Source organism: Ceratotherium simum, chromosome 26, assembly GCF_057802395.1.
Source record: "Ceratotherium simum simum isolate JZ-2026a chromosome 26, ASM5780239v1, whole genome shotgun sequence".
Classification (NCBI taxonomy): Eukaryota; Metazoa; Chordata; class Mammalia; order Perissodactyla; family Rhinocerotidae; genus Ceratotherium; species Ceratotherium simum.
In genome coordinates this window covers 37250172-37263297 of record NC_141925.1, presented here as the reverse complement: position 1 = coordinate 37263297, position 13126 = coordinate 37250172, and the positions used below count along the sequence as shown (strand labels likewise).

The 13126-nt window shown below is 40.4% G+C and overlaps 1 protein-coding gene across 2 annotated transcripts in view; it reads right to left on the bottom strand.

Annotated features, from left to right (window-relative positions):
- RSPH10B (radial spoke head 10 homolog B) overlaps positions 1–12372 on the bottom strand; it is a 69655-nt gene extending 57283 nt beyond the window's left edge. For both annotated transcript variants that reach the window (XM_004440857.3, XM_087449218.1), the window contains exons 1-2: positions 12041–12372; positions 897–972 (exon numbers count right to left, since the gene is read on the bottom strand). In XM_004440857.3, the coding sequence (XP_004440914.1) occupies positions 897–972; positions 12041–12282 (318 nt within the window). In that variant the 5' untranslated portion in view covers positions 12283–12372. The remainder of the gene's footprint in view (positions 1–896; positions 973–12040) is intronic.
- Positions 12373–13126: the final 754 nt, after the last annotated feature.

The window sequence follows — 13126 nt, the reverse complement described above, 5'->3', positions numbered from 1 at the left end:
TTATGACACAGGAAAATGAATATGTCGTACATCAAGGGGAAAAATGTCAGGGTACTAAAATTCATGCCTTATAACAAAAATCCATTCTCCTATAATAACAACATATTTCTTTGATAATCTGAATGAATGAATGAGTAAATACCTTCATTATGGCATTATTAATAAAGGCAAAAAATTAAAACACCCCAAAAGTATACAGCAACCATGGCATAGTTATAAATAGTAAATTAGAACACTATGCAATATTTAAGATAATAATTATGGAGGAGGGAATGGGGAGTTATAGTTTAATGGGTAAGGACTCTGTTTGGGATGATGAAAAAGTTCTGGAAATGGATAGTGGATACCCTGCGGTTGCACAACATGGTGAGCATACTTAGTGCCACTGAACTGTACACAAATGGTCAAAATGGTATATTTTATGTTATGTATCTTTTACCACAATAAAAAAAATAATTTTAAGTTATGAAACCGCATAGCAATACAGAAAATTATTCATAAGTGAAAAAAGAGTCAAGATGTTATCTACAAAATTAATGTGCCCATGTAAAAATACTGATACATCCATTCAAGGAATAAAAGAAATATAGCAAATTGAAAACATTTATGGCAAAAGGATGATGATACTTGGATTTTACTCTTTATTATTTACTTCAGCAACCTTAATGCTGTTTGTACAATAAACAAACTCAGGAAAAGAAAAACATCTAAAATGACTTCTTCAGTTGTACTGAGCCATGTTTTTGCCTTAAAATATGTAAATAGGGTTCAAAATAAAATCAGCATTAAGTGCTTCCAATTTCTTTTGAAGAACCCATGGACATTTTTGAAGATGCAAATCTAAAACTATCACCCCACACCTTCCTCCCTACCCATTCCCAAAGTGTGTAACTCACCTGGTAGGTACAGCCTCCTTGAAAGACGGCAAAGCCTTCTCCCTCATAGAGTCCACGGACTTTTTCCCCTTCATAGCTACGGAGAAATAAAGCTCAAGGTAATGAAGGATGTAAGTAACCCTAAGTGACAGTGGGTTAAAATACATAATTAACATCAATAAAGAAGTACAAGTAACATTTCACATTCATTCACTCAATAAACATGCCCCGAGGGCCACTATGTGCCTGCCCCTTACAAGACTGGAAAGTTCCTGCCATGGGTAGATTATAGTTCACTGAGGAGAGACAGATGATAAACAGGAAACAAATGAAGAAAATACTTCCAGATTGTGTTCAATTTTTGTGAAAGAAATGATGGGGGAATGTGACTGAGAGTGAGTAGGAAGAGGCTGTTGCACACAGACGGTCAGGGCGGAGGCCTCTCTGAGGACACGAGAGTTGTACCAAGACCTGAAGGACATGAAACAAACAGCCATGAGAAGAACCCTGGGAAGAGGATTCTAGGAAGAGGGCACAGCAAGTGCAAAGGCCCCGAGGCAGGAAAGAGCCTGATAAATTCTGCAAACAGAAAGGAGAGCAGCACAGCTGGAGCACACAGAGAGAGAGAGAGAGAGAGAGAGAGAGAGAGAGAGAGAGAGTGGGGTCGGCAGGAAGATGAAAGGAGTCAGGGGCCAGGGGGACTGGGCGTGGTGGGCAGTGATGAAGCCTTGCAACAAAATCCAAAGCTCCAGGAGTAATCATGAGAGGGTGTTAAGAGGCGAGTTGGACAAGATCAGATTTACGTCTTTAAAAGATCACGTCGGCTGCTGCGTGGAGAATGGATTGCTGGAGAGAGCTAACTGCCAGGAGGGAGCAGGGGAAGGGGAGAGAGATGGAAGGTTATGGTATATTCTGGACAGTTTCTGGCCGGGATGATGAAAAAGTTCTGGAAGTGGACAGTGGAGATGGTTGCACAACATGATAAGTGTATTTAATGCCACTGAATTGTACACTTAAAATGGTTAAAATTGTAAATTTTATATTATGTGTATTTTACTAGGGTAATTTTTTTAAAAAAAGATATATTGTGGGCATATAGCCAGAATATGTGCTGATGGGCTGGCTGTGGGGAAGGGAGGTGTCAGGAACAGTGCCCAGATTTTTAGTTCAGCACCGGGTGGATCATGTGTGATCTGTCACCTGGCTCCTCTCTCTGCTCTGAGGGAAGGGAGGTGACAAACACAGGAACCTGTGACAGCCATGACCAAATCGGGCTTATTCCAAGACTCCATGGAAGATTAAACATTCGAAAATCTGCAAACATAATTCATTACATCAGCAAATCAAAGAAGAAAAACCATATGTTTATGACAAGATGCCAGAAAGGTATTTGATAAAATTTAGCAATCGCTTCTTTAAAAATTCTAAGTAATGTTATAAGATGAGGAAACTACTTAAACATAAGACACTATTAGGAAAAACAATAGCATATACGATTTTTAAGAGTGAAGTACTGAAATGAATTCTGTTAAAATCACGAATATGAATGGGATGCCTGCTTTTACCAGCAATTATTCAACATTGTTTTAGAGGTTCTAGTTAATGCAAAAAGTCAAGAAACTTAACTAATTGGCACAAATATTGAAAAGAAGAATTAGGAAACTATCTTAATTTGAAGATTATGTGATTATTTACCTATAAAACCCAAAAGACTTTTTTCTAATTAATGAAAGATTGTGGTAACTCATGGGAAGGGGCAAGGAGGGAGAAATTGGAATATGGTAGAGGGAGATGATTAACTTTTCTTTAAGATATCTTTGCATTATTTCATGTGTCACAACGAGTATATAGTACTTCACTAATGAAAAACAATGAATAAAGAAAATGTAAAGGATTCTAAAAAGGGTTCATAATAGCTCCATTCAGGCGTATCAATGACACCTTCCCTCACCCCCCAAAACATGCCTACAAGTTTCCAGGTGCTCCTCTTGGCCTGGATCCCAACCCGTTCTGTGTCAGGATATTCAATGCCCCTGGTTCCCATGTCAGGGTAACTGAGGCCCCACCTTCCCTGAACTAACTCAGCACATATTGCTGACCCTCTGCTCTGAGTTTCTATAAAAACAGCACAAGGTAGAACATAAGTACACACTGCCTATACAGACAATATTTCATACTTTTTAATATCCTTCTATAGTGCCCAATCCAGAGCTGGCACAGTGTGGCTCATGAATAAAGGGCTGTTGACACCATTCAAACTAGAAATCTTGACTGAGCACCGGCTAGGCCTAAGGTCTGGTGTTTGGTAATCTCTGCTATGAAGGAATTTTCAGCCTGATAGAGAAGTTGAGACTGATAAACAAATTACAGTAATTCATACATAATATATATGTATGTAATAGAAAATAATATATACAATGTATATAGTAGTACATTATAAAAAGTAATAAGTATGTTAAAAGAAATTTTGAGGAAAGTTACTTCCTATTGGGAAGAATTAGTGGAAAAGGTTGGACCTTGAAGAGTGGAATTTGGTCATTCAGAAATGAGGGACAAATTCCAATAAGGGCAATCTTGGAAACAAAGATAAAAACAAATGGAATTGTGGGAAGAAGTATAACTGGGCTCTTGTGTTTGGGAGGGGAGAGGCAGGCTGGGGTCAGAGCATCAGGCAAAGGTGTTTTATTCTGTGGACAATGGAAAGAAACTAAGCGTTTAAGGGGTATGTGGTAGCCAGCCTCAAAATGGCTCCCAATGATTCTCACCCCGGGGTATTCACACCCCTGTGAAGTTCCCTCTCACACTGAATGGGGCTGGCCTGTATAACCACCAGGATGTTGCAGAAATGACAGAGGGTGATATCTGAGACTAGGTCATAAAAGACACTGCGGCTTCTGCCCTTGCTCTCAGATCACTCTCTGGGGAAGCCAGCTGCCATGTTGTGAGGACACTCAAGCAGCCCTGTGGAGAGAGTCCCTGTGATGAGGAAACAGGCAGGGCGTCCTGTCAACAACCACGCCAGTGAGCCACTTTGAAAGCAAATTGTCTAGCCCAGTCAAGCCTTCAGATGACAGCAGCCCCGGTTGACATATTGACTGAACCTCATGAGATCCTCACCCAATCTCATCCAGCTAAGCTGTTCCCAGATTCCTGACCCCCATAAACTGTGTGAGGTAATATTTACTAATTTAATTGTCATGTTTTGGTGTGATTTGTTACACAGAGAGATAACTAATACGGGGGTGATGTAAACAGAGCCATGCATTAGGAGGTAAACCTACGTAAGAGGCCTGGAGAGACAGACCAGAAGCAGGGAAATCTTTAGGATGTGAGTCCAACAGCCCAGTCAAGAGGTAAGGAAGAGTCTATGCAGAGAGAAAAGGACTAATGAGAGAAGATTAGAGGGAAAGGAAATACGGAAGACGCAGGAAAGACAGAGGATAGTGCTCTAATTTCAAGCCTGGATGTAGGAAAATGGTGGTGGCCCTACAGAAATAGGGACCAATGGAGAAGCTAATGGCTGGGAGAGAAACAGCAACATTCAGAGGAACCTTCTAAAGTGTGTATTCTCCTTTATTTTCCCCAATTAAGAACCTGAGGCTCAGAAAGGTTCAGTGATGAGGCTGATATCACAGAGCTAAGACAAATCCAGATCTTATTTCAAGTCCTGCAGTGTCTGCTTTTGGACATGGGGAGTTTGAAGTCCAGTGGATGATGTCCAGTAGGGAGTTAAAAATTTGAACCTAAAACTCTAGGAGAGAGAACAGTGTTAAAGACATAGATTTTCAGTCATCTAGGGAGATAGTAGGTAAAGTGACAATAAGAGATTGCCAAGAGAACAGAGAGCATAAAAATGGTAGGAAAGGCAGCACGGAAGATGCAGCCCACTAAAATCACCTTTCAGGAGGAGGGTGATGTCAGCATCATGGCGGAGTGAGCTCTCCCCTTAGACGCTCCCCACTAAGACACAATGAAAAGGACATTCATATACCAACAGAGGACATTCACCCAACACAAAAGATGTCTGAGAGACCCACGCAGCCATACATCTGAAGGTGGAAGTGCTGGACCCCCCAGAGGAAGTGGAAGGAGGTAAGCAGAGCTTCTCTCTCTCCCCAGCGACAGCGACCCTGGGCTCCAGACCATGCGTGGCTCTGAGAGAAGAGGGGAGGGGCGACCTTCCATGGGAACACCATCACCCTCCAAGTTCCCTCACAGCCCACGGGAAAGCCCCACATAGAGGTGACTAAACTATTGCAGGGGTGTCTTCATCAAGCTAGAGCAGACACTGAAGGCAGAGCAAGGACACCCCAGGATCAGGCAGACAAAAGCTCAGCTCAGCCGGTGGGCCAGAGCACCCATGCATACCTTAGAAGAGCAGCAGTTACAGAGGCCAGGGGTCACAGTGGGCTCAGAAGACACCACTCTTGACCCCCACCCAGTGGAGGCAGATGGAAGCTGCGACCGCATACTATCACCATGTGGAGGCACAAATCCATGCTGTCAAACAGTATGAAAAAATATATTAAATCTCCAGATCAGAAGGAAAATGAAAGCATCCAGAAATCAATCCTGAAGGCACAGAAATTTATAATCTAAATGACAGAGAATTCAAAATAGCTATCATAAAAAAGCTCAATGAGTTACAAGAAAATACAGATAGACAGTTCAATGAAATCAGGAACTTCTTCACAAAAGAGATTGAAACTATAAAGAAAAACCAATCAGAAATGTTGGAGATGAAAAACACAATGGATGAGATAAAGAAAAATTTGGACTCCCTGAATAACAGAGCTGATATTATGGAGGACAGAATCAGTGGTCTGGAGGATAGAAATATAGAAATGCTTCAGATGGAGGAGAGAGAACTAAGACTAAAAAGAAATGAAGAAATTCTGTGAGAAACATCCGTCTCAATTAGGAAATGCAACATAAGGATTATAGGTTCCAGAGGGAGAAGAGAAGGAAAATGGAAGAGAAAGCTTGTTCAAAGAAATAATAGCTGAGAACCTCCCAAACCTGGGGAAGGAACTGGACTTACAAGAACATGAAGCCAACAGAACTCCTAACTATATCAATGTGAAAAGATCTTCTCCAAGGCATACAGTAGTAAAGCTGGCAAAAGTCAATGACTTTTGAAAAGTCATTGACTTTTCAAAGAAAAAATACTAAGGGCAACAGGGCAGAAGAAAACAACTTAAAAAGGAACCCCTATCAGGCTTTCAGCAGATTTCTCAGCTGAAACCTTACAGGCTAGGAGAGAGTGGAATGATATATTCAAAATTCTGAAAGACAAAAACTTTGAGCTAAGAATACTGTAATATCCTTCAGATATGATGGAGAAATAAAGACTTTCCCAGATAAACAAAAGCTAAGGGAGTTCATCGCCACAAGACCCCCATACAAGAAATGCTCAAGAAGGCTCTCATACCTGAAAAAAAAAAGAAAGAGGTTACAAAGTCTTGAGGAAGGAGATAAATAGGTAGACAAAATCAGGAAATTGCAGCTCTCTATCAGAACAGATTAGCAAACACTTAATTATAACATTAAAGATAAAAGGAAGGAAAACACCAAAAATAAATACAATCTTGTCATTTCAACCACAAACTCACAACACAAGATGGAATAAGTTGTGATGATAGTAACTTAGAAGGGGAAGAAGAAAGGGCTGGAATTGGCTTAGTCTAAGGAAATAAGAGGCTATCAGAAAATGGACTATCTCATCTATGAGATTTTTTATACAAACCTCATGGTAACCACTAAACTAATAATCACAACAGAGACACAAATAATAAATAAAGAGAAAACTAGGAAAACCATCATAGAGGACTACCAAACTGAACTGGTAGTACACACGGGACGAGAAACCAAGGAAATGCAGAAGAACCAGAAAACAAGCGATAAAATGGCAGTATTAAGCCCTCATATATCAATATCACTCTAAATGTAAATGGATTGAATTCTCCAATCAAAAGACAGAGTGGCGGGATGGATTAAAAAACAAGACCCAACAATATGCTGCCTCCATGAAACACATCTCAGCTCTAAAGACAAATACAGGCTCAGAGTGAAGGGATGGAAGATGATACTCCAAGTTAATGACAAACAAAACAAACCAGGTGTTGCCATACTTGTATCACACAAAGTAGACTTCAAGATAAAAAAAAAAAAAAAGCAATGAGCGGGGCCAGCCAGGTGGCATAGTGGTTAAGTTCGCATGCTGCGCTTTGGCAGCATGGGGTTCGCAAGTTTGGATCCTGGTGCAGACCTATACACTGCTCACCAAGCCATGCTGTGGCAGCATCCTACATACAAAATAGAGGAAGATTGGCACAGATGTCAGCTCAGTGACAATCTTCCTCAAACAAAAAGAGGAAGACTGGCAAGAGATGTTAGCTCAGGGCCCATGTTCCTCACAAAAAAAAAAAAAAATGAGAGACAAAGAGGGGCAGTATATAATGATAAAAGGGACACTCCACCAAGAAGACATAACACTTATGCACCCAACACAAGAGCACCAAAGTACATCAAGCAACTATTAAGAAACCTAAAAGGAGGGGCTGGCCTGGCGGCACAAGCAGTTAAGTGTGCGCGCTCTGCTGTGGCGGCCTGGGGTTCGCCGGTTCAGATCCCGGGCACACACCGACACACCATTTGGCAAGCCATGTTGTGGTGGCATCCATATAAAGTGGAGGAAGATGGGCAAGGATGTTAGCCCAGGGCCAGCCTTCCTCAGCAAAAAAAGAGGAGGATTGGCAGATGTTAGCACAGGGCTTATCTTCCTCACAAAAAAAAAAAAGAAAAAGAAACCTAAAAGGAGATATTAACAACAACAGAGGGGGCCGGCCCCGTGGCTTAGCAGTTAAGTGTGCGTGCTCCGCTACTGGTGGCCTGGGTTCGGATCCCGGGCGTGCACCGACACACCGCTTGTCCGGCCACACTAAGGCAGCGTGCCACATACAGCAACTAGAAGGATGTGCAACTATGACATACAACTGTCTACTGGGGTTTTGGGGAGAAAAAGGGAAAAAAAGAGGAGGATTGGCAATAGATGTTAGCTCAGGGCGGGTCTTTCTCAGCAAAAAGAGGAAGATTGGCATGGATGTTAGCTCAGGGCTGATCTTCCTCACAAAAAAAAACCCCACAACAACACAATAATAATACTGAACCTTAACACCCCACTTACATCAATGGACAGATCATCCAAACAGAAAGTCAACAAGGAAATAGTGGATTTAAAAGAAAAACTAGACCAGATGGACTTGATAGATATATTTACAACACTCCATCCAAATACAGCAAAATACACATTCTTCTCAAATGCACGTGGAACATTCTCAAGGATAGGCCATATGTTGGGAAACAAGGCAAGCCTCGATAAATTTAAGAAGATTGAAATAATATCAAGCCTCCTTTCTGACCATAATGCTATGAAACTAGAAATTAACTACAAGAAAAAAGCTGGGATGGGCCGGCCCCATGGCTTAGCAGTTAAGTGCGTGCGCTCCGATGCTGGCGGCCTGGGTTCAGATCCCAGGCTCGCACCGATGCACTGCTTCTCTGGCCATGCTGAGGCCGCATCCCACATACAGCAACTAAGCAGCTAGAGGGATGTGCAACTATGACATACAACTATCTACTGGGGCTTTGGGGGAAAAGTAAATTAAAAAAAAAAAAAAAAAAAAGCTGGGAAAGTGACAAAGATGTGGAGATTAAACAACATGCTACTGAACAACCAATGGATCATTGAAGAAATTAACAAGAAATCAAAAAATATCTGGAGATAAATGAAAATGAAAATGCAACATACCAACTCATATGGGATGCAGCAAAAGCAGTCCTAAGAGAGAAATTCATAGCAATACAGGCCTACCTCAAAAAATAAGAAAAATTTCAAATAATCAAACCTTAAACTACACCTAACAGAATTGGTAAAGGAACAAACGAAGCCCTAAGTCAGCAGAAGGAAGGGAAATAATAAAAATTAGAGCAGAAATAAACAAAATTGAAACAAACAAACAAAAAAAAACAGTAGAAGGGATCACTGAAACAAAGTGCTGGTTCTTTGAGAAGATAAACAAAATTGACAAACCCTTAGCCAGACTCACTAAGAAAAAAAGAGAGAAGGCTCAACTAGACATGAAAGAGGAGAAATTACAACAGATACCATAGAAATACAAAGGATTGTAAGAGAATACTATGAAAAACTATATGCCAACAAATTGGACAGTCTAGAAGAAATGGATAAAGTTTTAGACTCATACAACCTCCCAAAACTGAATCAAGAAGAAACAGAGAATCTGAATAGACCAATCACAAGTAAAGAGATTAAAACAGGAATCAAAAACCTCCCAAAAAATAAAAGTCCAGGACCAGATGGCTTCTCTGGAGAATTCTACCAAACATTCAAAGAAGATTTAATACCTATCCTTCTCAAACTATTCCAAAAGATTGAAGAATATGGAACGCTTCCTAACTCATTCTATGAGACCAACATCACCCTGATACCAAAACCAGACAAGGACAACACAAAGAAGGAAAATACAGACCAATATCGCTGATGAATATTGATGCAAAAATCCACAACAAAATATTGGCAAATCGAATACAGCAATACATTGAAAAGATCATACACCATGATCAAGTGGGATTTATACTAAGGATGCAGGGACAGTTCAACATCTGCAACTCAATCAATGTGATACTCCACATTAACAAAATAAGGAATAAAAATCACATAAGCATCTCAATAGATGCAGAGAAAGCATTTGACAAGATCCAAGATCCATTTATAATAAAAACTCTCAACAAAATGGGTATAGAAGGAAAGTACCTCATCGTAATAAAGGCCATATATGACAAACCCTCCGCCAACATCATACTCAATGGGGAAAATCTGAAAGCCATGCCTCTGAGAACAGGAACAAGACAAGGGTGCCCATTCTCGTGACTCTTATTCAACACAGTACTGGAGGTTTTGGCCAGAGCAATTAGGCAAGAAAAATAAATAAAAGGAATCCAAATAGGCAATGAAGAAGTGAAACTCTCGCTGTTTGCAGATGACATGATTTTACATATAGAAAACCCTAAAGAACCTATCGAAAAACTGTTAGAAATAATCAACAACTACAGCAAAGTTGCAGGGTACAAAATCAACTTACAAAAATCAGTTGCATTTCTTTAATAACGAATTAACAGAAAGAAAACTCAAGGATACAAACCCATTCACAATTGCAACAAAAGAATAAAATATCCAGGAATAAATTCAGCCAAGGAGGCAAAGACTCATGCAATGAAAACTATGGAACGTTATTGAAAGAAGTTGAAGATGACTTAAAGAAACGGAAAGATATCCCATGCACGTGGATTGGAAGAATAAATATAGTTAAAATCTCCATACTACCTAAAGCAATCTACAGATTCAATGCAATCCCAATCAGAATTCCAACGACATTCTTCATGGAAATAGAACAGTGAATCCTAAAACTCATATGGGGCAACAAAAGACCCTGAATAGCTAAAGCAATCCTGAGAAAGAAGAACAAAGCTGGAGGCATCACAATCCCTGACTTCAAAATATACTACAAAGCAATAGCAATTAAAACAGCATGGTACTGGTACAAAAACAGACACACAGATCAGTGGAACAGAATTGAAAGCCCAGAAATAAAACCACACATCTACGGACAGCTAATCTTCGACAAAGGAGCTAAGAACATACAATGGAAAAAGAAAGTCTCTTCAATAAATGGTGCTGGGAAAACTGGACAGCCACTTGCAAAAGAATGAAAGGAGACCCTTATCTTTCACCATACACAAAAATTAACTTCAAAATGGATCAAAGACCTGAAACTATAAAACTCCTAGAAGAAAATATAGGCAGTATACTCTTTTTTTTTTTTTTTTAAAGATTTTATTTATTTTATTTTTTCCCCCCAAAGCCCCAGCAGATAGTTGCATGTCATAGCTGCACATCCTTCTAGTTGCTGTATGTGGGACTCGGCCTCAGGATGGACAGAGAAGTGGTGCCTCGATGCGCACCCGGGATCCGAACCCGGGCTGCCAGCATTGCAGCGCGCGCACTTAACCACCAAGCCACCGGGCCGGCCCCTGGCAGTATACTCTTTGACATCGGTCTTAGAGGGATCTTTTTGAATGCCATGTCTACTCAGACAAGGGAAACAAAAGAAAAAATAAACAAGCGGGACCTCATCAGACTAAAGAGCTTCTGCAAGGCAAAGGAAACCAGGATCAAAACGAAAAGACAACCCACCAGCTGGGAAAAAATATTTGCAAATAATATATCCAACAAGGGGTTAATCTCCATAATATATAAAGAACTCACACAACTGAACAACAAAAAAACAAATAACCCGATCAAAAAATGGGCAGAGGATATGAACAGAAATTTTTCCAAAGAAGATATACAGATGGCCAATAGGCACATGAAAAGTTCAACATCACTAATCATCAGGGAAATGCAAATCAAAATTATACTAAAATATCACCTTACACCCGTGAGAATGGCTATAACTACCAAGACAAAAAATAACAAATGTTGGGAGGTTGTGGAGAAAAGGGAACCCTCATACACTGCTGGTGGGAATGCAAACTGGTGCAGCCACTATGGAAAACAGTACAGAGATTCCTCAAAAAATTAAAAATAGAAATACCACATGATCCAGCTATCCCACTACTGGATATTTATCCAAAGATCTTGAAATCAACAATTCAAAAAGACTTATGCACCCCTATGTTCACTGCAGCATTATTCACCACATCCAAGACGTGGAAGCAACCCAAATGCCCATCAACTGATGATTGGATAAAGAAGATGTGGTATATACATACAATGGAATACTACTCAGCCATAAAAAAAGACAAAATTGCCCCATTTGCAACAACATGGATGGACCTGGAGGGTATTATGTTAAGTGAAATAAGCCAGACAGAGAAAGACAAACACCATACGATTTCACTCATATGTGGAAAATAAACTAACATACGGACAGAGAGAACAGTTTGGTGGTTACCAGGGGGAAGAGACTTGGGGGGTGGGCACAAGGGGTGAAGGGGCACATTTATTTGGTGACTGACAAATAATAACGTACAACTGAAATTTCACAATGTTATAAACTATTATGACCTCAACTTAAAAAAATCACCTTTCAACTATGAGTTTGGTCAGAATGGGCTCCTCATATTGAGTGGCATCTTCATTCTGCTGAAGTTCAGGCTCTTTTTTCGGTCCCTGTTCATTGAGCTGCATTTCCAACAGTGGGACAGCACTGGGGGACGTTTCTTGTCTAGCAGCGTTGCCATCTTGTTTGGAAAACTCTAGATAATCAGAAGAAGAGCGGGCAGACTTATCCCCTTTTTTGTCTGCTCTTTTCTTTTCTTTCACCATTGTCTTTACAAAACCTAAAGTTTACTTTGTGTATGTCAGTATCAAATGATTCCTTTGGTTGAGAGCTGTTTGTTTCAAAGCACTGAAGAGTTTTATCTGAAAAATAAAAATTATGTCTCTCAATACTTGGAGGTTTCACCTGTAGTTAAACTTTTAGCTTTACAACACTATGTCATTATCATTCTCCTCCTAATGCTTGAAAAATTAATTACAAGTATCAAGTGCCACCAATTTTATAAAAATAATACAATCTCAATATGGCATTGGTTGTTCCTAAATTTTTTCTAATTGGAACACCATCTACCATTTCTTTTTAAATAGTGTTCCAGTGAGAGGGGTAATCCTGTACATGAAAAAGTCCTCAAGAGCTGGATTCAGGCTCTTGCATTGCTCCTTACCAGCTGCGTGTTCTTGAGCAAGTTAATCTCTTTCTGCTTCAGATATGACATAGGAATAATAGTACCTCGTCTCATTATAAGGATTAAATGAGATGATGCACAAAATCCCTAAAGCAGGGGACACGGTGCACAATCAATAATGGAGTGATTATTTTATGTTACTTTCCTGTTTTCCAATTTGAAATCACTGGCTGCCTACTCCCTATGTCAGTACTACCCCTGACTGACTGCCTCCTTGTGCAGACAAGAAAGGGTGTGCTAATCATTTGTCCGAGGTCACAGAGCTGAAGGGCAGGGTTCCAAAGCCATAGTCTTCTTGGCCCTCCAAAAATTAGCCCCACTTAAAGCATCCCAGTCCATCAAGCAGGACGCACAGATAAGTCCTGGAGTGGAAGGCAAGGCAAGTACCTCTTCGCGTGCCCCGAGGGCACAGTGGGCACCCCCGC